General features: G+C 51.7%; 1 protein-coding gene across 7 annotated transcripts; it reads left to right on the top strand.

The window, feature by feature from the left end:
- Positions 1-1796: 1796 nt before the first annotated feature.
- Positions 1797-19807, top strand: KCNIP2 (potassium voltage-gated channel interacting protein 2). 7 transcript variants are annotated; one of them, XM_007080196.2, is made up of 10 exons: positions 1797-1912; positions 14911-15006; positions 15850-15948; positions 16602-16726; positions 17130-17199; positions 17358-17428; positions 17560-17667; positions 17852-17956; positions 18090-18152; positions 18452-19807. In XM_007080196.2, the coding sequence occupies exons 1-10, from the start codon at positions 1840-1842 to the stop codon at positions 18497-18499; spliced, it is 858 nt and encodes a 285-aa protein (XP_007080258.1). In that variant the 5' UTR covers positions 1797-1839; the 3' UTR covers positions 18500-19807. The 7 variants fall into 7 exon arrangements, with proteins under 7 accessions (XP_007080258.1, XP_007080257.1, XP_007080256.1 ...); XM_007080195.2 differs by lacking the exons at positions 14911-15006; positions 15850-15948; XM_042960650.1 differs by lacking the exons at positions 1797-1912; positions 14911-15006; positions 15850-15948 and adding an exon at positions 5261-5529 and having other exon boundaries at positions 19381-19807.
- Positions 19808-24349: the final 4542 nt, after the last annotated feature.

The raw sequence follows: 24349 nt of genomic DNA, 5'->3' as shown, positions 1-24349 counted from the left end.
ACTCATTTCCCAAAGAGGAGGTTAAAGTGATCTCCCAGGTGCTGCTCCCATTTGGCTAGGGGACCCTTACCTATCCTCACTCTCCTCCTAAGTCTCCTGGCTCTAGTAGAAGCCACTTAGGTTCAGACAGGTGTAGCTCCCTTGTCTTCACTGCTTATGGATTCCTTGCCTATGAAATGAACAAGGGCATGAAGCAGTAGTGAAGGACTCCTTGCCTTCCATTGTAGAAGCCCATCTCTTGGCCCATTTACATATACCTGTTCTAAGAACTCCAAATGGGAGTCCCATCATCTCCTAGAATTCAACCACAAAAGGAGCTGCCCATGTCTGTCCATGCCCCAGCGGCTATGCTGTGTCCTCCGGAGGACCCTCCGGAGCAGGAGAGAGCTAGAAGCAGGGCATTGCTCCCAAAGGCCATCCTTCTTTTAGCTGCTTATCCCCCTCTCACGCCTGAACTCCTACCACAATTCCTGCTGAGTTAATTGAATCAAGTGCTTGGAAACTCAATCCAATTGAAGACATTAAACGTGCTGGGGTCACTTTAGCTGAAGCTTTCAGTCTCAGTAGGTCATCCCTCCAGAGGAGCCATTGGGCAGAGAGGAGGATACACGGGACACTGCCACAACACCACCCAGACCCACTAGACACTGTTCCTTCTTCCTTCTGGTGGGTTGGGGGCTCTTGGGCTAGGAGTCCAGTTAAAGAGCCTGGAAAAGGTCAAATAGGCTTAGTCACTCAGTTCCTGGAAGCTGGAGGCAGCCCAGCTCTGTGATGGCCCCCGGCTTCAGAAAAGGAGCTTATCCTTCTAAGGGAAGGGAGCCTAATAACAAAGGCATTTCTTACCCACGCTGTATCCTCACCTGGGTCCCCACACCCTTCAGTCATCTTCAGATCTGGAAAACAGAAGGAATCTAGGACAGGGCAGGTGACAAGAGAAGGGCAGCAAAGTTGAAGGTGGGGGGGGAGGAACAAAAGAACCAGAAAAGTCTTGAAAAACCGGCCTGTTTTCCTGTTCTTCCCAGTGGGCCAATGGGGGTCATTAGATCCCAGAAGAAGGCACTCTCACAGTGAATAGGGCCCAGAGACAGGGTTCTGCAGTGGGTGAGGGTTGGGGTCTTTATGTGAAACCTTTAACATGAGATGAGCCTGATAGAGGCTGGGTTGACCTTTGCTTTTCGTCCCTAACCCCCTCCGAGCAAAGCGGGCACTGGCAGGGGTCCACAGAGACCCATACATGGGAGGAGAACGTAAAAAATAGGGGCTGACGTGGAGACTGACCCGGACAGGGCACTTACAGACTTCCCCTGGCCCGTACTGATGATGGGGGAAAGAGTGCCTGAAGGTTGGAGCAGGGGTTTCCTCACAGCGGGGCCTTTCAGGCCCTGCTCCATCTTCCACCATCAGGACCCACAGCTCCAGGTTTAGGGGGTAATGTTGCTGTAGAACCAGTCTCCCTCCCCGCCCTTCCCAGCTCACCCTTTCACCGCGATCCTCCCCCAAGCTGCTAAGAGGAGGGGGCGGGGGTAGGGGGAGCCAATCCCGGCAGCGCCAAAGGGGGGAGGCGGCGGTGACAGCCGCGGGGAGGGGGCGGGAGGAGAGAGGCGGCTTGGCTCCAGCTCTGTGCTTAGCTCGGCTCTGCCTCCGGCTCTGCGCTCACCTACAGCCCAAGCCTCCCGCTCCTGCCCCAGGACCCCAGGCGGGACCCCAGCCCATTCCAGACTCAGCCCCAGCCCAGGCAGCGTGCAACGCCGCCAGGGGGCGCCGTGTGAGCACCCTGTCTTGGCTACCCGGCGCCCCCTCCCACGGCCCAAGCGGGACGGGACGGGGGCGCCGGGGGCCATGCGGGGCCAGGGCCGCAAGGAGAGTTTGTCCGATTCCCGAGACCTGGACGGATCCTATGACCAGCTCACAGGTGAGTCAGGGACTCAGGGGTTGCAGGAGGGAGGGTAGATTCCAACCCCAGACCCTATCTGACCCTGGCCAGGCCCTTGCTCACACTTTGCCCCATTCCCAGGCACCCTCCAGGCTGTTCTGCGCAGCAGGACACTGGGGGTTCAAAGCCTTGGGTCCCCTGGGGGTTGGGGGGGGGGGACTAGCGGGCAGGTGGGGAGAAGCAGCAGGTGTGGGCGTGTGTGACACAAAGCTAGGAGAGTGTCTGGAGTGGGAGGTGTTACGTGCGTGAGCGCCTGTCATTCTTTGTGTGTGTCTGTGTGTGTATATGTGTGTGCCTGCACGCACGGTCTCCTTCAACTGGTTGCCATGTGCCCTAGGCTTGGTGACAGGGTGAGTGTGATTTTGTTGGCTGTGCAATTGTATGATCTTATCAGATGTTTGAGTGACGTTGTGTTAGGACGCTGTATAAATGAAGTTGTTTTGACCATGTGCCTCTGTTTTATGTGCAATTCTGTGGAGTGTGCGATTCTGTGTGAGACTATCAGAATGGTCAGGACTTCACTTCATGGTGTATGTCTCTTTGTAAGACTTATGACTCTGAACCTCCTGGGGCAAGCATTTGTTAAAGTAGATTGTATTTTGCTTTGTGATTGTGAGACTATGCACATTATATTTGGCCTTTCGTGCTGATTGTGTACTTTCATGTGGCAATATCTGCGAGTGTCTATGATGTGTCTTACCCTTGCTGCCTCTCTGGGTTCCCGGTGCAGCAGGAGGCCTTTACTGCCCACCACTTTTCCCCCAATTTTTTCACAAAGTGACCAGGTGGACCCAAGGAGAGACTTCAGTGTCCAGCTGCCTAGCCTGGCTCCCAGGAACAGCACCTGGCCCTTGCGGGGAGGCTTTGGTTAGTGTTTGGTCACCGCCCTGCCCCCTGCAAAAGTACTCAGATCATTCTTTCAACTGAAGCTCCTTAAACCTTCAACAACCCTCCCAGAACTTCACCCAGTCTTGAAGGAAAACACCCCCTCTTGCTTCCACTCCAGACCCAGAGTTAGAAGCTCTTGACCTGGAAGGTGCCGTGTAGCCTCCCCAAACCACTTTGCTGCCCAGGCATGCTCTCTCTCCCACAGTGGGGAGTACATCTGTGCCGCACATATTCCTGGGTTTGGTAGGCAGACCCACGTGTTTGTGGGGGGGCCTGTGTCACCTTGTGTACATTTCCATGTGTGTGTGTGTTTTCTGTCTCATTGTGCAGCCTGCCCAGGAACTCCAACAGTGAAAGGGAGGAGGGAGACTGTCTCCTTGTCAGAAACAAGCTGGGGAGGTGGAAGGAGCCCAAGATCCTTGTCTGTCCAGAGGGGAGTGAGGTTAACACTTGGGGGTGGGGAAGAGAACTAGGATCTAATGCCTTGAGAAAGTGTCTCCCCTACTCATTGACCCTGGGGAAATCCTAGTTCCTATGCTGAGACTCCTAGAAGGGAGGGCCCTTCCTCTCAAGTAGGCTCCAGGTGTGCCCTAGATGTGGCTCCGCCTGGGATGGAATCCAAAGGTCCAGCTCTGCTTTGAACTGTGTTCTCACCAACTCAGGATCCTTGCTAGTAGTAAGGCCCCAGGGCACTCATTAGCATCACATTAGTCAGTGTTTGCTTCTACTTTAATTGATTCTCTCTTTTAGTGGAATCATCCCCTCCCCACTTGGCTATTTAAATCAGAGATTGAGTGAAGGTGGGGAAGCACTTGTATTGGAAGGTGCAGGAATGGGCTTTCTATTACTTTTGGTCTCTGGGTCTTACTTTTCTCATCTCTAAAATGGAGAATACTACTTCCTGCCTGCCTACCTCCCGAGGAAAAATAGGTCAAATGTTGACAAGCATCAAGAATGGTGTTCTTCAGCAGCAGCAACCTCGATCTAGAGAGCTCCACACAGGACTTGGAAAATAGAAATAGCACTACCAGGAGATCTCCTTTCAGAGGAGGGCTTGTCTTACAGCAAGAGACAAGAGGCTGGGACGCTCTGAAACGCGTGAGGGGAAGCCAAAATGGGAGTCGTTGTCCGCGGTGCTGAAGAGCGGTCGGGGCGGAGGTACCATGGGGCCACCCTTGTGCCCAAAGTTCCTTCCCTGTGCAGTCGGGATTCCTGGGATGGACATGGGGGTAGTCTTTGGCTCCTATCTTTCTGGTCCATCAGGCTGACAGAGAGGGAGTCTTTAAGTCATACCTCAGGGCATCCTGGGTACCCCCGATCACTTTTCTTCCCCACTCCCCCGGACTCAAAAGCTGGGGGAGATTTTTGGGGGTGGGGAGAATTTGAGCCCCCAGCCGACCCAGATCTACCCCCTGTGGTCTTCCAAGCCTGGCAGGTCTGTTTGGAAGTGCAGCGTAGTGCGAAAAAGGCAGCAATCCGTGGCAGTCCTGTCCAAGCCGGAGGCAAAGAAAGGACTGGGGACAGTGAGGAGACAGCTGGAATCTGGCCAAGGCCTGAACTCGGGTCCCTCTGGCCATAAAATATCTTTCCCAAGTCTAGGGCGCCCTCGTGTGGTCATAGAGCAGCCATGCTTGCGTAGTTGATTCCGAAAGGGGATGTCGCGGCTAAATCTAGTGGCAAAATTTGCACGGAGTTCGAACGTGACTTTTGTCTCATAAATGTAGAATTTTCAGCCAAAATGACAGGATCCCAGTCGGAGGAGTGGAACTAAGTCTCTCCTGTAGGCTGTCCCGGTGGTTTGAAGGCGTCAGTGGGTCCTGGAAGGGTTTATTTTGGGTACAACCCGATGGAGATGAGTCCTGGAAAGGGTCAGGGCTGAGACTGAGGGGAGGGGAGCTTCTCCTTCATGCATTTGGCTGACAACCAACATATGATGGTAGAATCTGGGAACCCACTGGAGCAAGACAAAGGGACACAAAACAGAAAGTTATGAGAGAAAGGGATTCGGAGCCGCCTCTTCTTTGCCATCCCAATACGCGGTCCAGTTCCTCCTCCTTCCTCCAGCTCTCTCTCCCATTGGTCCAGGAAGTATGGAAGTGTGGGACGTTGCCATGACAACTGTGTCCTCTTACTCCCCCCCCCACCCCCCCACTTGCTTCTTAGTGCCAAATTGGTAGGAGGAGGTTGCTACCGGCAGAGAAGAAAGGGCTGAAGAGGGGCAGTAAAGCATCAGGTTCATTATCCCCTTCCCCATCTCCTTTTTCAAAACCTGTGGGTGCCTCCCCTCCCCACCAGAATATCAGAAAACATTCCCGGTGATGGCTGTGAGGACTCCTCCCATTCCAACCCCCACCCCCGCCCCCGCCCCCGCCCCGCCCCGCCCAGTCTAGAAACTTTGAGGACGGGTGCTTCAGATGGTGGGGATAGGGGAAGTTCCTCTCCTGCGGCCCGGAGGAAACAGGAAGCAGAAGAAGACTCCGTTGTCCGAGAGATTCTGGTTCTGGTCCTGCGGGTCCGGCCCTCCAGCGCCGCCCACGCAGGGCCCACTCGGGTGGAGGCGGAGACCTGACTGCCCCGGGCCTTGGGGGAGGAGCTTGGCCAGTGCACTCTCAGCGGAACCATGAACCGATGCCCCCGCAGGTGCCGGAGCCCGTTGGGGCAAGCAGCACGATCCCTCTACCAGCTAGTGACTGGGTCGCTGTCGCCAGGTATGAGGAAGGGAGGAAGGGCCTGGACCCTTCACAAAAAGTGAGTGAAGTGGGGTAACAGCCTTACAGAGGTGGGGAAGGGAAGGGCCCTTCACAGAGATGGAGGGAGCTGGATCCCTCAATGGAAAGCGTTTAAAGGGCAAGATCCCTGACAAAGTAGAGCTAGGAATAGAGTCTCCTACAGAGAAGGTGGAAGATAGGGGTCTTCAAAGAGGAAAGGGTAGGGGGCATCATGGTCCTTCACGATGGTGGAGGATGAGGCAGGACTTCTCACTGAAGGCAGAGGAGGGGGCCTCAAGCAAGTGGATGTAAAGGGATAAAAGGAGGACACTTGCAGGGGAGCAGGGAAAGGGCTTATCGAATTGCTTAATTTAATGGGATCTTAAGATGACTGGGGTCAGCGTCCAAAAGGAAAAAATGCCGAGGCGGGACTGGACCAACATGAACTCAGCTAGTGAGTTCATGAATGATGGGATGAATAGACTTGTGTGGCATAAGGACTGTATGTCACCGTTTTGTCTATCCCTGGGAGTTTGTATGAACCGGGTTATACATTACTGGGGTTGTGATCACTGGAACTGTGCATGCTTGGGGTTGCATATCACTGGGATTCTATGACACTGAAATGGCATGTGCCTGGGGTTCTACGCTTTAGAGTTGGGTAGGGGGTTCCTGAGTCACACTAAGTTAGTTGTACAGTCTTCATAAGCTTGTACCTTGGTGTGGGATGTGTGGAGTTTATGACATGTGGATTGTGAATATCATATCATGGCACTGCTGAGATTTACACACACTTCCACTTGAGTTTCCTTAAGGCTGCCTGGGCAAGGCCCACAGAACCTCGCATCACCTCACTACCTGGCCTGGAGAGACCAAAACAGCCTCGCCCCATGGCATTCTGGGATCTGTAGTTCTCTGGCTTTCTCCATGGTATCCTCTTGAGCCCCTGGAGTATAGGCTGGCCTCTCCTTGCCATGTGTTCCCAGGAAGGCAGGGAGATGGGGCTAAGCCAGAGCCATGCTTGGAAGTCTCTTGGGGAGCCTGTGTCCCTCAAGCCCCCTTCTTGGACCTGTCTCCAGTGACAGATGGCTGGAGCCCGGCAGGACCAGCTCTCAATCATAGCAGGCATGACTTCCAGGCCCCAAAATAGCCCCAAGGCCTAGGGAAGTCATTAATCACCTAGTGCAACTGGGGGCTGCTGTGTCTTCTGGCGGGGCTGGGGATGGAGTGGGGCTGGGGGACCGAGAGAAGAGCTCTGCGGTCTTTACTGGCTGGGGTCTTCACTGGGGGATCATGGACAGATGAAAGTGGGACAGCTACATAGGGTGCGTCCCCTCATAAAGCAGTATTATTCCAGGTTCCAAGGGTGAGAGACAGACAACTAAATGATAGGAGTATCTCTGCAGTGAGGTTTGAGGGATTTAGGGAGGGCCTACCTAATGTTTTAAGATAGTGTACCTTTGAGCCTTCACTCTGCCTAAAGTGCTTCCATTAAGACTTCACTCCCTTGGGTGAAGAGCTAAGTGACACCAGGATGCTTAGGGAGGACAGATCTGGACGAGTCTCTCATAGGGCCCCGGGACTTGAGAGGTTGCTGAGTGAGGAGAAGGGAGAGCCTGGAAAACAACTCACTGTTTCCCTTTTACAGACCCTCCCACCAGAGTCCTGTTAGGACCTTGAGTCCTTGTGAGGCTGAGTCAAGGTCTCTGAAGGTTGAGGGTGGGGATGAGAGAGAGAAGAGGAGGGTCTAGAGACAGGGCAATTGGGTGCAAGGTTGTCAGTCTCTCCATCTGTGAATCAGCATCAGAGAGCCAGAGATGTGGCTGTGCTGCCTCTTTCCTTCCAGATAGTTTGGCTTGGTGTTCAAGGCTCCATGGAATCTGACCATTGGTCTTACCGCTTATGGTTCCCCCGGCACTAACTAAGCTACAGCCATCCAAGGTTCCTTGGCATCCCCACACGCATTGGAAGGACAGACTGGAAATCATTGGTCCTGGTTCAAGTCTTGATCCATCCTTCACCATCTGTTTTATCTTGGGAAAATTATTTCCCTGAGCCTCAATTCTTTCATCTGCAAAATGGACATACTGCTACTCACTCTGACCATGTCAGCTGTAAACACAGGAGTAATATTTTCATTTTTCATTTTTATTATGAGGCCTAAGTGAGACAATATACGTAAAGTATCCAGGACACAAAATGTGCTCACTAAATGTTGACCCCTTTGTTAGGGTAGACTGTTGACATTTCGCCATCTTTTTTTTTTTTTTTTGAGACAGAACATAAGCAGGGGACGGGCGGGGGTGGGACAGAGAATTTGAAGTGGGCTCTCTGCTGACAGCAGCAAGCCCAATGTGGGGCTCAAACTCATGAGAGATCATGACCTGAGCCGAAGTTGGACACTCAACCAACTAAGCCACCCAGGTGCCCTGCCATCTTTTAAGAACCAGCTCAAAAAATAACCTCTCCAAGTTTTTCCTGGCCTTCCAGTTAGAGAGCTTTTACAGTTAAATGAGCTTTTTGTTTGTTTTGTCATTAGGGAAATGCATTTTAAAGTTTATTTTTGAGACAGACAGAGACAGCATGAGTGGGAGAGGGGCAGAGAGAGAGAGAGAGAGAGAGAGAGAGAGAGAGAGAGAGAATATCCCAAGCGGGCTCCACGCAGTCAGCATAGAGCTCAATGCAGGGCTTGAACTCACAAAACTATGATATCATGACCTGAGCCAAAACCAAGAGTTGGATGCTTAACCAAATGAGCCACCCAGGTGCTCCTAAATGAGCTTTTATAGCTCATTTCATGGCCTGCCTGTAACAGTTCCTACCACATAGTAAGCACATAAATATTTTATGAATGAATAGAAGCCTTAAGGTTCTTAGTGGGCTTTCTCTCCCTACCCAATAGAAGCCCCTGTTTAGTTCACCTTTGTTCCACAAGCACCAGATCAGAGCCTGTCATTCAATTTATATAAGTCCAATTTTAACCGACTGAGCCACCCAGGCGCTCCTATATAAATCCAATTTTTAAACTCTTTGCCCTTTAGGAGCTTGGAATCTAGTTGAGGAAACAGGACTGATCCAGAAAGATCTGGGTTCAAATATGCAACCTCTCATCTTAGCTAGGTGACCTCGAGCAAATCCCTTTCTCTCAAATCCCTTTATTTGGGCCTCCTTTACCTCATCAATGAAATGGGCACAATACTATTCACTCCACCTACTTCATGGAGTTGTCATGAGAAGCCATCAAGATAACAATGTTTGCGGAAATGCTTTGTTAATTGAGAGCTATAGAAATGTAAGGGGCGCAGGAGATGTCGTGTTGTTAATAATGGTAGAAAACACTTCCACAGTTACTCTGTGCCAGGAATTATTCTAACAGCTTTCCATGTATTAATTCATTTACTCCTTCCATCAACCATATGAGGTGGGAAACAGAGGCACATAGAGGTTAAGAACTTGCCCAGTTAATTGTAACTGACAAATCCGGGATTTGAACCCAGGGAATCTGGCACCCTGGCCCGCACTATTACATACCATGCTATGCTGTCTCCTTTTACTTTTCCCATTTAATAACATTACAGAATTAGGTGCTGAGTTTTGAGGGCCCAACAGTGAGTTCGCTAGAAATTCTGCTGAGGCCTGGAAGTCCTGTTAGGTGAGAACTGTAGAACAGAAGGAGAACAGAAAGGAGGGCATTCATAACAGGAGCAAAGGTACAGAAATGGCACCTAGTTTGATGTGTTTGGGGGACAGTGAAGAGGCCAAAATGGTTGGAAAGGCTATCTGCCGATGAGGGTAGAGGGAATTAAATGCCAGATGTGGAATTTGGACAGTAATAGGGAGATATTTGCTGGTTTCATCTGTTTATTTGTAACTTCTAGGGTATGAGAAACCAAAAGCAGTCCCCAGGTTGACTTCTTCCTGGAGGAGGGGGTGGAGGGGCAAGCAGAGGACCAAGCCTGCCAGTGGCATACCCTTCTTCCCATCCTTTCCACACCTTCCCAGGTTGTTGTGGGTGGGGTAAGGGTTAGGGAAGGGTTAGATAGGAGTAAGATGGATGCCTGACCCCCAGTGGTGGCCATGTGGAACTGCAGAGCAGTGATCCTCAAATGAAGTGGCAGGGACAGCCTGACAGAGGGACTCCTACACCACTATTGGGCTGAGACACGTTCATCCCAGAGCCGGACAAAGGAGAGGGCTCCCTCTGGAGTCAGTCTCCCTAAACGAGGCCTCCTGAGTGGGCAAGCTGTCTAACAAGAGCCAGTGTAGTGTGATGGTTTAGAGCACAGGCTCAGGGTCAGACTGGGTTAAAACTAACACTCTGACACTTACTGATCTTGGTGATTTTCTTAACCTCCTTTTGCCTTAGTTTCACTCCCTGTAATGTGGGGATAATGGTACTTCCTTCATAGGTTTACTGTGAAAATTAAATATGATCATGTCTGGGGTCACCTGGCTCGCTCAGTCAGCGGAGCGTGTGACTCTTGATCTCTGGGTTATAGGTTCGAGCCCCACGTTGGGTGTAGATACTACTTAAAAAATAAAATCTTAAAAACTGTGACCATGTCTGCAAGCACATAGCATATTATCTAGCACACAGTGAGTGCTCAATCAATGTCAGCCAGCTGTGGCAGTAGTTGTCTTCTGGTTCACTGGCTCTGCAGGCCTCTCCCCACCCCTACACATGTGCACACCCACACCCACACACAGACACACAGCCAGCAGCAGCAGCAGCAGCAACAGCAGCAATGGGAAGGAGCTGGGCAGATGGGGGAGGGGCTCCAGGAATGCTCTAGGGGGTGAGGGTGGATGGCTCCCTTGGAGGATTCAGATTTCCCTCCTACTCTCCATCATTCTTCTCCATCAGCCCAGTAACAGTTCAGGAGCAGGCAAGGCTTTGGCAGATCCTGGCTGAGAGGAAGGGAGGAGCTCAGTCTCTCCTCTTCCAAAGAACTTGAATCTGTGGATCCCAAAGGCAGCCACAATAAGTCCCCTCCCCAGAGGGTCATGATAAGGCTAAGCAGCCTTTTTCCTGTCCCGGCTATTGGACCTAATCCTCCCTCCCTTGGGCCTCAGTTTCCCTGTCCGTGGGCTGTGGGAAGAGAGTGCTTCCCGCCTCACTGTCTCTATGACAACCGCGATCGATGTTGGTGGTGTCCTCCTGACTGGAGAGGTCACCGCCTTCTCCCGGCTTATATTCTCATACAGCTCCGTGCAGATACAATTATGCAATCACCGTAGACCCATACTCCTACTAATTATAGGACACAGCTATACTACCAGTCTTCAGACCTCTATCCCGCAGCCCTGCTGAAACCCATACACTTCATGCCCCCCACACACTCAGACATACGCCAGTGCACTCACACACACATACTATGGACACCCAGGTCACTTACTCCCATATACAAGACACACACCTAATAGACACATACGCAATCATGTGCAAACCACACACAGAGAGGGGAGAAACACATACTCTCTATATAGTCAGACACGGGAATACACACAAGAAAATGCCCAGACACTTATAATTTCTGACTCATGTATCTATTCCTTATACACGTGTAGCTCATAGTCTTTCTCTCTCTCTCTCTCTCTCTCTCTCTCTCTCACACACACACACACACACACACACACACACTGCCCTTCCCTGCCCTCTCCCTAAGCACAGCTCCTCCCTCTACCCCCTCCCTTTGGCACAGAGTAGCCACAAGGTGTCTGGGGGAAGCTGTCCTCAGGGACAGAGGCAGGTCGCTGCCTTCCTCTTACGGCCTGGCCTGTTTTGTCCCATATCCTTCACGCCAAAGGCTCCTGAGGAGATGCCGGTCTGTAGGCTGAAGTGGCCCCGCGAAGAGGAAAAGGCTGTGACTGGGAGGCTTGCGGGGCAGAGGCGGGGTGAGGGGGCGGGAGAGGGAGGAGATCCTGGGAGGGGAGGGGGAGGGAGGCTGCAGGCGGTCCTCTTACTCCGGCCGGGGAGCCTGAGGGGGAGGTGGTGTGAGGAGGGCTTCCAGTGTGTCTGACCCTCAGCTGGTGGGGGCCATGCCCCAGGCCCACCATGAACCTGGAAGGGCTGGAGATGGTTGCTGTGCTCGTGGTCCTCGCTCTGTTTGTCAAGGTCCTGGAGCAGTTTGGCCTTTTCGAGCCTGTCTCCTTGGAAGGTAACCCAGGTGTCTGGGCGTGTCTGGGCTGCTGGCCTGAGCGGCGCTGGGGAGGGGCTTACTCTGATTTTATGACTGGGGTCAGGGGTGAGCATGTTAGCGATGGGACAGGGCATCTAGGGGAGGTGAGGAGGGGTGCTTGGGGGACAGGACATCTGAGAGAGGTAAAGAGGGAAATTCAAGGAGTGGGTGGGGGGGAAGAGTGTCTGAGGGAGGTGAGGAGGGGATCTGGGGGCTGGATGTCTGAGGGAAGTGAAGAGAGAGGGCCGGGGGCTAGGGTGTTTGGGGGGGGGGTGGTGAGAGGAGCACAGCATGGGAGGACTAAGGTATGGAGATGAGGGGAATCCATTTGGAGCATGAGGAGAGGTCTGGAGACAGGCAGGGCTATCTAGAGTAGAGGAAGGAGGTTCGAGGGATCCTGAGATAACATCAGACTTCTGGGGTATCCCTTTGGGGCCAGGGACCCACAATGGCCCTGAAGATGCGTGTGACTCTCCACACCTCCATCCTTGCAGGTGTAGGTTACAGAGTGTAGTGTATGTGGACTCTGTGTGAGAGATACGGGGGGTGTGACTGTGTGTTCCTCTATGTGAAAAAGGATAAAGTGTGTGACTGTATGAGCCTTTGCATGTGACAAGGATGTGATTTAATGTGTAGAGGGACCGGGTGTGTGGCTTTGTGAGATGTGGATATGACTGCCTGAGGGGGACTGGTTGTGCAGTTGGGCCTCTTTGGGTACTGGATTGTGTGTGTGGCTGTTCCCAGAGTTCCCTGAGAAAATACCAGCTCCATAGTCAAGGCTTGGGATGGGGGTGGGTTCTGGAGGGGTAGGAGTGGGAACACTGGGAATGAGACATTTATAATCAGCTCTGGCAGGAGGGTGAGGGGTGGAACAGATCAGGGACCTTGCTTCCCAAGCCCCCTTGCCACTCCCAGTTTCTCTCAGGATCTTCAAGGCCTAGGCATTGGGAATTCTCCACCCCGCCCCAAAGTCTAGTGGGGAGAATGATATTGGAGGTAGAGAGGAGAGCAGGTTGTGCCTCCCCCAGAGAGGTTTGGCCTCTCCCTCCTCTTCACACCAATAACTGTGCAGCTCTATAGCATGGCTGTTCTCCAGTTCCACAAGGGACAGGAAAGTAGGCAAGAACCATGATAGGAGGGCTGTAGGGTAGACACCAGGGAGAGCTGCAAAGATGTGAAGAGAACTGGAAACGTGGAAGGGCCAATGAATTGCCAACTCAGGGGTTCAGTAAGAGCAGGAAACCCCTAACCCACCCTCCATCCTTTGCTACATTTATCGGAGTTGGGTGGGGAGCAGGGGTTCATCCAATCCTGAAAAGATCAAGTCAGTTTGGCTCTGACTTGCCATCCCCTTTAGACTATTTGATGGGAAGAGGGTCACCCTGGAAACCCAGGTGTCCTGTAGGCTGAAGGCAGAGGAGAATGATTCCTGGGAGGACCAGAGAGGGAAGTGGATGTGTGAACAGCTGGAGGTTGGGAGAGGTGGGGGTGGGGGTGGTGTCGTGTCCCCCCCGCCCTTCCCAGTCCAGCTGCGACTACACCACCGGAGGCCCCAGGCACAATCCGGCTTCGGGAAACCAAAGTCCGGGCTAATGGAGCCCTGGGCGGGGGGCCAGGCCGCCATCGATCCCGACTCGGCCCACCCTCCTACCTCTCCCTCCCGTCTCCCTCCTACCTCTCCATAGCTCTGAGGGGGAGGGGGAGAAAGGACGTATTGGAGGGGAAGGCATGGACTTCAATTACCCTCTGGGAGCAGAGCCTTTTCCTGAAGGGCGGAGCCTGCCTGAGGGGAGGCGGGGCCTGCGTGGGATGTCGGGTGCCCTAGGAACCTACAACCCAAGGAAATTGGGCCCCTCCAGGAATGGACTGAGGCCAACTGCAAGCAGTGTGCTAGGTCTCTGTGAGCTCTGGCTCTGGAGTCTGGAGGTGGGTGCAGCCAGGAGACAGGCACAAGAACGTGGAGTCTCTCCCTAGGGTGCAATTAGCACTGTAGGACAGGGGTGTAAATAAGGGGAAGTGAGAGGAACTGTGGTCATCGGCTTTGGATAGCCCCCCATTACACCAAAATGCTCATCGGGAAGGTCTGTTATTGCTTCAAAGTTTGCTATCATGTCACCTTCAAAGAGCAAGCCATGCGAAAGGACTGGGAGGGGACACACTTTTAGAGTGGGTGAGTTAGCTGATGAGGAACTCTGTTCCACTGACAGGGAGATTCTAAGTGCCCTGAAATGAGGGGTTATAGGAAGGAAAGGTGGGCAGAACAAACATGGGTTCTATTGGTGAGGTGCGGTCTTAGGTATCTGGGGTGCCATGGGTACCTAAGTCACAATATATGATTATATGTCCTGGTGACCTTGATATGTGTCATGTTATAGTGGCACAGTGTTTGTAGTGTCCTTAACACACCGTGTCATGCTGTCCCATGTATTCTTGTATGGTTTGTTCATGCTGCATGGAAAATGGCCAGTGGGTCTTCATATGTGTGTGTCATGTTTTTCCTAGGCCACATCTATATATGTTTGTATTAAGGAGTACTGTGTCAAAGTGTGTGTGTGTGTGTGTGTGTGTGTGTGTGTGTGTGTGTGTGTTGGGGCCTGCTTAATTAGGCCATTGTGGGGGGTGCCTGACTGGCTCAGTTGAAAAAGTGTGTGACCCTTGATCTCGGGGTTGTGAATTCAAGCCCCATGTTGGGTATAGAGATTAAATAAATAAAACTTTAAAAAATTAGGCCATTGGTTTTGAGTGTGTTCCTGGGTATCAAGCTGTCGCTGTATGGCCTCCATCACTGTGATTTATCATTCTGTGTGTCACTATACACGTTTGTCACTGTGTGTGTGAGAGAGAGAGACAGAGACAGGTGTTCCTACTTAGGCAGTCCTTGGGTTGGACATCACCCTCAGAGGTCCAGCTATAGCACTGGAGCCAAGGGCACTGGGTCAGCAGGCACCAAGGCCAATGCCATCTCCCCTCGGTGGCCTCACGGCCCCCGGCTGTGTCCCATTATGCAAGGTGTCTGAGTGGACTTTATATGCCTGTGAACCCCACTGGGCTTCCCTAACCCAGCCCCAGCTACTCTCACCATTCTCCTCCTCCGGTCCTCTCCCAACACCCGCTTCCCGTCAGGTTGATTTGTGATGGTGGGGAGGGGATCGGAGGGACAGTGGGGGTTAATGTGCCTTCCTGGGGTCTTCTCTCTTCCCAGGCCACCCTCCAGGGCCCACTAAAAAAGCGCTGAAGCAGCGGTTCCTCAAGCTGCTGCCTTGCTGCGGGCCCCAAGCCCTGCCCTCAGTCAGTGAAAGCAAGTGCCTCTCCTGTGCTTCCGGGGGCGGGTTGTTTGTGTTGGGGTGTGACCTGTGTGACCGGTTCGGGCCAGCTAGTGTGAGTGTGTGTGTGTGGGCGTGACCAATGTGGCTTGGGGGGTGGGGGTGGGCGCTGGTTGGCCCGAGTGTGAGGAGGGTGTAGCTATAGAACCCGGAGCCTGTGGAATGTGTGGGCGTGGCCAGTTTTGGGGGCGGGGCCCAAGTGCCTGTGGGCCTCACTGGTCAGTGGGCGTGGCCAGTGTGGCAGGGCCGAGACCTGAGACTGTGTGGGTATGGCCAATGTGGCCGGGCGAAACCAGACTGCTGCGAGGTCTGTCGTGGCTTAGCTAGGTTAGTGTCTGCGGCTGTGGCCGCCCACCCTGCCCTGGGCATGTTTTGGGCCTCGAGATGCAAGTTGCCCTTGCCCTGACTGGATGGATGCAGGTGCAGAGGATGGAGCCCGCCTTCCTCCAGGTGCCAGGATACTTGGGCTTTCTAGTCCCAGCCTGGTCCCCAGTTGAGTGGCCTCGCTTTCTCTCCAGGCCTGTTTCCTCAGTTGGGCCTTGCCCGTCTCAAGGGATCATACTGAATTTTGCAAGCCACAGAGGCCCACTTTGTAGTTACATTTCGAGAGTGTCATTGTGTTTGATTCCACATGGGGCTAGCTTCAGGAAAAGGACAGGCGTGAGTCCCCCAAGCGTATGTGTGTAGGGTCTGTTTTGTGTGTGTTTGTGCTTGTTCGTTATGTGTGCCACTGTGCACGGGGCTGGGGTGTGTGCACTGTAACACGCAGGTCTGTGAGATTTGCTGTTGAGTGTGAGGGGCGAGGTGTGTGTCTGCAGTTGGCCGGGTCTTCCACTTTCTCGGTGACAGTTCGCTCCCTTCAGCATTAGCAGTCCCAGCCTCCCTCCGCCCCCACAGACCCCGCCCGCTGGACCCAGGTGACTTACTGTCCTGGTGGGGGCGGTGGCGGGTGCCTTGGAGAGCGTGGGGTGGGGGCACTTGCCTGGGGACTGGATGTTGGGAGCTGGGGCAGGACTGAGATGGGGCCAGGGATGAGGCCTTCGCTAAGGTATACTGGGAGCAGGGTAGGGGTGGGGTCTGGATGGGCTTGGCTGGGGCTGGGCGGGGCATGGCTGGAGCATGGCTGGGATAGGTGGGGCTTGGCTGGAGAAAAGGATCTGGGCGGGGCAAGTGTGGGGCTCCATGGATCTGAGTGGGTCAGGGAAGGTCCGGAGCCTGGACCCTCAGACGCTTCCTCTTGAACCCTTTTTTTCTACTCTTCCCTTTCTGGGACGCAGATGGGGCTGGGGGGCCTTCTCCTTCAACCAGGGATCAAGGGCCCAGGGCAGCGATGAGTCGGACCCCTGGCTGTGGGGCCAGGCCTGCCCATGGGCCCGGACAACTGGTAGACTTGGAAGCTAACCGGCGTCTTCTCTCCTTGCCTTGATGTCCTCGGACCGGGGTCCAAGGGAACTGGCAGGCTGGTCTCTGGCGTTGGAGATGGGGAGGATGGTTTTGAAGCGGGGTCCTGGAGGCTGGGCCTGAGGCGCGGCTGTCCCCTCCCCCCTCGTCCCCTCCCACCTCCCCGCAGACAGCGTGGAGGATGAGTTTGAATTGTCCACCGTGTGTCACCGGCCAGAGGGTCTGGAGCAGCTGCAGGAGCAAACCAAGTTCACACGCAAGGAGTTGCAGGTCCTGTACCGGGGGTTCAAGAATGTGAGTACAGAGCCAGGCCAGACAGGGCGAGGGGTGGGGCAAGGGGGCGGGGCCTATCCGAAACTTCCCTGAAGGATTGGCCTGGATGCTTATAGGGGTAAGAGAAGGAAGGGGAGGCGGAGCGGGCCCCTCTTCCCCGCTGATCAAACTTCTAGCAGGAAGCTCTAGCAGATTTGAGACGAGGCGGAGCCTGTAGACTGGCCGTCTGGTTAGTTCTTTGTTTTTTTAAACTTGTGCACTGAAGAGAAGTCTTGCCTTCCTTAAGAGAACTACATGGTGAGCTCCCTGGAGACAGGAAGATTTTCCTTCTCTGGGAGTCTCTGGCATAGAGTAGGTGGTGGTGAGTGGAAGGGGGTTTTGTTTCTGCTCTCAGTCTGGTTTCTAACCCCCCTTCCGCCCCCAGGAATGTCCCAGCGGAATTGTCAACGAGGAGAACTTCAAGCAGATTTACTCTCAGTTCTTTCCTCAAGGAGGTGAGGGGACAAGGCCTGAGAGGAAGCAGCTGTCCATCTCTAGGCTGAGTTGGGGAGAGGGTTCTGGAGGGGCTGGGAATGCCAAATGATAAAGAGGGGTGTGGGGTAGGAAGTCCTCTCCTGTCTGAAAGCCAAACTTATCCACGCTTACCCTACAGACTCCAGCACATATGCCACTTTCCTCTTCAATGCCTTTGACACCAACCATGATGGCTCTGTCAGTTTCGAGGTGAGCTGGAGGAGGTGGGTCAGGGAGACCTGTTTCCTGGAGCATCAGGGCCAAGATCCACAGGCCAAACCCAGAGAGGGGATTGGGTTAAGGGTATCTGAAGAACCAGTTCCCTCCTCTCTCCTTCCCAGGACTTCGTGGCTGGTTTGTCGGTGATTCTTCGGGGAACCATAGATGACAGGTTAAACTGGGCCTTCAATCTGTATGACCTCAACAAGGATGGCTGCATCACCAAGGAGGTGTGGGGAGACTGAAGAGTTGGAGAACTTCTATGTGTGAGGGGAGGTTCAAAGAGCCCTTAGGAGGAAAATGTGACCCACACGTGCATCACCAGCAAGGCGTGAGGTCTGCCCTGGGCTCTAGTCTTCCTGGTTTGGAGGCTGGAGGCTCTGAGGAGGGATCCTTTTCTCTCTTGCCTAACAGGAAATGCTTGATATCATGAAATCCATCTATGATATGATGGGCAAGTATACGTATCCTGCGCTCCGAGAGGAGGCCCCAAGGGAGCATGTGGAGAGCTTCTTCCAGGTGCCTGGGACTGGGTAGGCTGGAGGGTCCTGGAGTCAAGGGAAGGAGGCAAGGTCCCAGCAGAGAACTTACCTGAGTTCTGCCTGCCTCTCTCCTGTCATCCTTTCTCTTCTCTCTGACTATCTTTTTGCAGAAGATGGACAGGAACAAGGATGGCGTGGTGACCATTGAGGAATTCATTGAGTCCTGCCAGAAGGTACAAGTCCCTGCGCTCCATACTTCCCTGGTCTGGACTCAGGGTCCGATTCAGTGATGTAGGAGAAAGCTCCTTTGGGCACATTATCATCTCCCTAACTTGCCCACACTCCTGGGTCCTATTCCTTCACAACTCAGGGAGGCCTGCCCCTCCCTACAAGTCTCTCTGGGTGTCTCCTTCCTTGCTGCCTCTGTCTCTGAATGTTCCCATTTCAGAATGAATGTCCCTCTCTGTGTCTCTGATAAGCTCTTTTTATTTCTCTCTCTCTCCAATCTGCTTCTCTCACATCATGGCTACAGGACGAGAACATCATGAGGTCCATGCAACTCTTTGACAATGTCATCTAGCTCCCCAGGAGAGGGGGTCAGTTGTCCTGGGGGGACCATGCTCTAGCTCTAGTCCAGGTGGAACTCACCCTTCTCTTCCCAGGTCTGTCCTCATTCTAGCCCTGCCCTGGGGGCTGTAGGAATCCAAGAGCCTGGGGATTCAGTGGTCCAGACTGCTGGAGCTAAAGGGGCCAGGGAGTGGGCAGAGTGTACCTGTGGAGTGTTCCCAACTCCCAACAGCTCCCACCCCCTTCCTGCCTAACACTCAGTGCTGAGGGTGCCCCTGCTAATAGGAAATAAGTGGTTCTCCACCTTCCGTCCCTACTCTAGAAACTACAACACTAGACAAAATGTCTCCTGCTATGGTGCTTCCCCTATCTCTGATCTCATATGCATTTCCTCTAAGATTTCCTTCTCAGAGAGGCTACTCTGTCAATGGCACTGACTAGCCTGTTAGACCAGGGCCTTTGAGAGCCTTGCAGAGGGGGACAAGAATGTAAAGGGAGAAATCTTAGGCCTGAGCTGGGTGTTTAGGTCACAGGTGGCTGGGACAGAGTGCAGAAAGGCCTGGAGATTGTAACACCTCAGGCATGCCAGACTATAGGTCTAAGCTCCATAGGTCTGCCACCCCAGGCTATCATGAGTTTCTAGGCTCTCCAGAAGACTCTGTCTCCTAGGAAATGCCCCAGAAATTTCCATACTCCTCAGTATCCCAGGAGAGCATAGGATCTTGATGTCTGGCTCATCCCTGGAATTCCTTCCTTTCCTTCCTTCCTGTTTGTGTGGGTGGTAGCAGCAGCAGGGGAATATGGGTGGGAGATGTCCCAGCTGATACCTGCCAAAGTTTCAGCCTACCCTCTCTGATGGCTGCCACTTAAGTTTTTATTTGCCATTTATTCTAGACTTGGAGGCATGGAGTGAGTCAGTGGATGCCTTAGAAGAAAGGGGAAGGAGGGAGGCATGTATAACATCTGAAACCAGTGTGGGGGCATTCACTAGAATCTTTGGTCTACCCAGGCTCTATTCTAACCCCCCACATAACCTCCTCAGTTCCTACTTAGGGTGTCCTCTTGTTCAATTCAGTCTACCCAGAGATGCCCCTGAACACACCTAGAAGGCAGGGACCACTCTTGCCATGCTGCCACCCTTTAATATACTTGCTCGTTCCACTTAGCTCACTCTCCCAGTCAGTCAGGATCTGAGGGTTAGGGCCCTAAGGGGGGCCCCTTTCCCATCAGAACACTGTTGACTGCTTTGCATTTTGGGCTCCTCTGTATATTTTGTAAAATAAAAAATATACCAGATCCAATAAAACGCAATGGCTATGCACAGGCTGCTGTCTCTGCCTTTTTGTCCCTCCCACTCCACACATACCTCACAACCCTAACCCCTGCACCTGTAGTCTTTTAGGTCCCAAATAAAGTACCTCTCTTTCCCATAGTATGGCCAACCCTTGGCAGAAAATTGAGATACAGGTTCTGGAAGTGTTGGAAACCCACCTGACCTCAGAGAGGTCCCCATGTGAATCTCTCTCCCATCTCCTTAGAGGAGACAAGAGACAGGATATTAATGTCGTGAAGACTATGCCAAGCCAGCTGTCTTTTGGCTAGAAATTCTTACAAGTGGAATCAAGAATTTCTAATTTACAGGGGTGCCTGGGTGCCTCAGTCAGTTAAGCATCTGACTCTTGATTTCTGCTCAAGTCATGATCTTGGGGTTCGTGAGATCGAACCCCATGTCAGGCTCTGTGCTGACAGTGCCGAGGCTGCTTGGGATTCTCTCTCTCCCTGTCCCTCTCCTGCTCACACTCTCTCTCTCTCTCTCAAAATAAATAAACTGAAAAAAAAAAAGAATTTCTAATTTACAGACATCTTAGTTAATCTCAAAATGACTTTTAATTTTTTTATTTTTTAAACATTTTAAAGTTTTTATTTATTTTGAGAGAGAGAGAGAGAGAGAGAGAGAGAGAAAGAGAGAATGAGCGAGCAGGGGAGGGGCAGAGAGAGAGGGAGAGAGAGAATCCCAAGCAGGCTCTGGACTGTCAGTGTGGACCTCGATGTGGGGCTGGATCCCACAAACTGTAAGATCATGACCTGAGATGAAATCAAGAGTCGGATACTTAACTGACTGAGCCACCTAGGTGCCTGTCAGTGTGCTTTCTTTTGAGGGGGATTCCCTTTAGTCTCTAATGAAAGTTCCTCTGTGTAAACATCCTAACCTTGCCTCCAATATGGACATATGTTTGTGTTTATACTCCAGCCAAGAATGATGAGGGACCATATGGGGTGGACCCAGGTCACCATGGAGCAAGTGACACAAAGGGAGTAGAGACTTCTTGTGTGGAATGGTGGCCTTGCTCTCTTTCTGGAGAGGGGCCACCAGTGGTAGGTTCCACCCATCCTTTCTCTGGGGCACCAGTATGTGGTGACTAAGCTTCACCTTCCATAGAAGGGGGATCAGGCCTTCTCTTCCATCACTGTACACATTGACAAGGTAAAGGGAGGAGTATGGTGTTCAAGAAAGGGAAACTTACTTCCAGAATCCCATCATTTTGTCATCTGTGTTTCCTGCTCACATTCTCCCTCAACTATTTGCTCCATAAGTCCTTGGATTTCTTTGGGTCACAGCCCCTCTAAAAGATCTGATAAAAGTTGTGGGCCTACTTCCAGAAGAAAAAAAAACATGTACACTTTTCCACACATTTTTGTATCCCTGAAGTCCGACCATGGACCTGAAGTTAAGAACCTACGGTCTAGCCTTCCATTATACAGGAAAGGAAAAAGGCCCAAAGAGGGGAGAGGACATGCTCAAGGTCACCTAGTGAGTTTATAGGAGGATTGAGACTAGACCCAGTCTCCCAAGTCTCTGTCCAAGGTGGCTTTGGGATATAGTAAAGCTTTGGAATATAGTAAAGATTTGGATGCTATCCATATCACACACAGTCTAAACAAAGCGACACTGTGACAGGCTCTCATGGGACCCTACACTTTTCCTTCATGGCACTTCTCAGTTTGTTACCATATATTTATTTGAGTGATTATTTGTCTTATTTGATAGAAACTCCTGAGGGCTCCTTTGAGAGCCTGGACTAGGTTTTCTTGCCCCACTGATGATCCTATCCTTGAGGTCTAGCATATAATAGGTATTCAACAATTGTGTAAATGATTGTATGATTGGATGAATGAGTATGGTGAGTGTGTGTATATATCTCGGTTAGGTATAGAGATGGTCTCTATGTTTTAGGGTAGATTCAAGTGTTTTTTAAAAATTTGTTTAAATGTTTTATTTTTTATATTTCAGAGACAGAGACAGAGAGCGAGTAGGGGAGGGGCAGAGAGACAGAGACGGAATCTGAAGCAGGCTCCAGGGTCCGAGCTGTCAGCACAGAGCTTGATGCCGGCCTTGAACTCACGAACCATGAGATCATGACTTGAGCCGATGTCAGACACTTAACCGACTGAGACATCCAGGTGCCCCAGGTAGATTCAAGTTTAAAGGAAGCTGAAGTCTGTGGTTGAGTGAGGTGAGAAGTGTCCCAGAGCCAAGACAAGACACACAAATGGGTTCAGAAAAAAAATCAGTAGGTTGGCAGTCTGATCTTTTTTTTTCCTGGCCGCTGGTTGGATTCTGAATGTTGTCAACTGCTCCATCTCAAAACACTCCTCTCATAGGGCGCCTGGGTGGTTCAGTTGGTTAAAGTCTGACTTCCGGCTCAGGTCATGATCTTGTGGTTTGTGTGTTTGAGTCCTGCATCGGGCTCTGTGCTGACAGCTCAGCTCCTGGAGCCTGCTTTGGATTCTGTGTCTCTCTCTCTCTCTGTCCCTCCCCCACTCATGCTCTCTCTCTGTCTCAAGAATAAATAAATAAATAAAAAAACACTTCTTTCATGCCTTCCAGTATTTCATACTCTCCTGATTTTCCTCTTACCTTTTTGGCCACTGCTTCTTAGCACTCTCTTGCAAACTCATCCTTCTCAACTGGAATTCTAAACGTTGAGCCCCATAGCTCAGACCTGAGTCTCTTCTCCAAATCACATCCAGTCCCATGGCTTTAAATGCCATTTATATGCAGATAACTCCTAAGTTTATATCCCTAGAATTCTCTTCTGAGCTTCAAGACCCATATCTTCAACTGCCTACTTGACATATTCATATGGACCTGTAATGATCAAACTTAACATGTTCCAAATAGAACTTTGATTCATGTTTTCTCAGTCTTCCCCAGCTCAATAAATGACGCCATCTACCTAGTTGCTCAGGTTAAAATTTAGTAGTCTTGGGGCACCTGGGTGGCTCGGTTGGTTAAGCATCTGACTTTGGCTCAGGTTGTGATCTCACGGTTCGTATTTGAGCCCCGCGTCGAGCTGTGTGCTGACAGCTCAGAGCCTGGAGCCTGCTGTGGATTCTCTGTGTATGTCTCTCTCTGTCCCTCCCCTGCTCACACTCTGTCTCTCTATCTTGCTCAAAAATAAACATCAAAAATATTTTAAGAAGTAGTAAAATTTAGTAGTCTTCATTTCTTCCTCTTCCTCTACTCCTTTATTTTTTTTATTTTTAAAAAGTAATCTCTATGTCCAACATGGCACTCGAACTCTCACAACTCCCAGGCTCTACCAACTGGGGCAGCTGCCCCCTCCCTCTATTCTACTGCCACCACCAAAGATGCACCACAGCTCTGCGTTTCCACGGCTATTCCCTAGGCCAAGCCACTATCATGATTCACTCATAGATTGCTACTTATTCTTCTATCTGGAGTAGCCTTTCCTTGCTGTGGTTACTCTATCACATCATTAGATTTCCTCCCTTTATAGCACTTATTACAAATTGAGTCCCTGTGTATGTACTGAATTTGCTATTGTGTGTTTCTCTAACCAGAATTTAAACTGAGAATTTAAAACGAATGAATGTATCTCATTCATTCCAGAGGTATTTACCATAGGCCTACGAACCTCTGGTTCCTGTTGTAGGTACTAGAGGGTAGAGGTGTGTAGCAAGAGCTTCCCTTCAAGTTTGAGAGGTGCAGATCTGGAAAGTGGATCTTGCCTGGGCCGTGGACCCCAGAGTCAGAACAGTAGATGAAACTGTGGCTGCTGACTTGATAGCAGTTGCCACCGCATGAGGCAAAGGGGAAAGCGTCATGAGACCAAGGGCTGGGGTCAGCTGGAATGATAACTCCAGATCCTCCAAAGATATCTAAGAAAATGTTTGCCTGTAACCCCCTTCTCAATGCTCTAGGACTAAAAAGAAGAGGGACTATGAGAGCTAAGTTGGGCTACCGCTGAAAGAGTTGAATGTGAGACCAAAATGTAAAATGGACGATACTAAGTAAGTCTTAATGATCAGAATGAGCGTGAGCTGCTCATTTCACACACTTCGCAAGCTGAGACAGATCTCTCAACCGACGTAAATGTAAACAGCGCCTACTGACAGGGCTACAGGGAACTCTGAGCACAAACAACAGCAAGAGGACCTAAGCCCATCTAGGGCTCAGGGAAGGATTCCTTAAGGAAATGGTATTTATGCTAAGGCCCAAGGGATCTCAGTTCTCCCTTAAACACAGTTCACATTCTCCATTCCCAAAGATGCCAGGCCTTTTCAACCCTTGCTACACTTGTACTCTGTTCCATAAGCCTGGAGTGCTCTCTTTCTTTGCTTCTCCCCTACTCTAGCTCCTACTCATCCTTTACGTTCCAGCTCAAAAAGCGAAACCATGGCTGCCACCTCTCTCCAAAGGAGGATTAAGTCAGTCCGTCCTCTGGGGTCCCGTAACATTTGGGCACACCGTGCGGGCATTGTGTATGTACTTGCTTGTCTCCATCGCCATACTGTGAGCTCATAGTGACCCAAGAGCCCAGCAAGTGGCAAGCTCAAT

The sequence above is a fragment of the Panthera tigris genome, chromosome D2 (genome assembly GCF_018350195.1).
Source record: "Panthera tigris isolate Pti1 chromosome D2, P.tigris_Pti1_mat1.1, whole genome shotgun sequence".
Classification (NCBI taxonomy): Eukaryota; Metazoa; Chordata; class Mammalia; order Carnivora; family Felidae; genus Panthera; species Panthera tigris.
The sequence above is the reverse complement of the archived record's forward strand: the minus strand, read 5'-3'. Positions and strand labels throughout refer to the sequence as shown.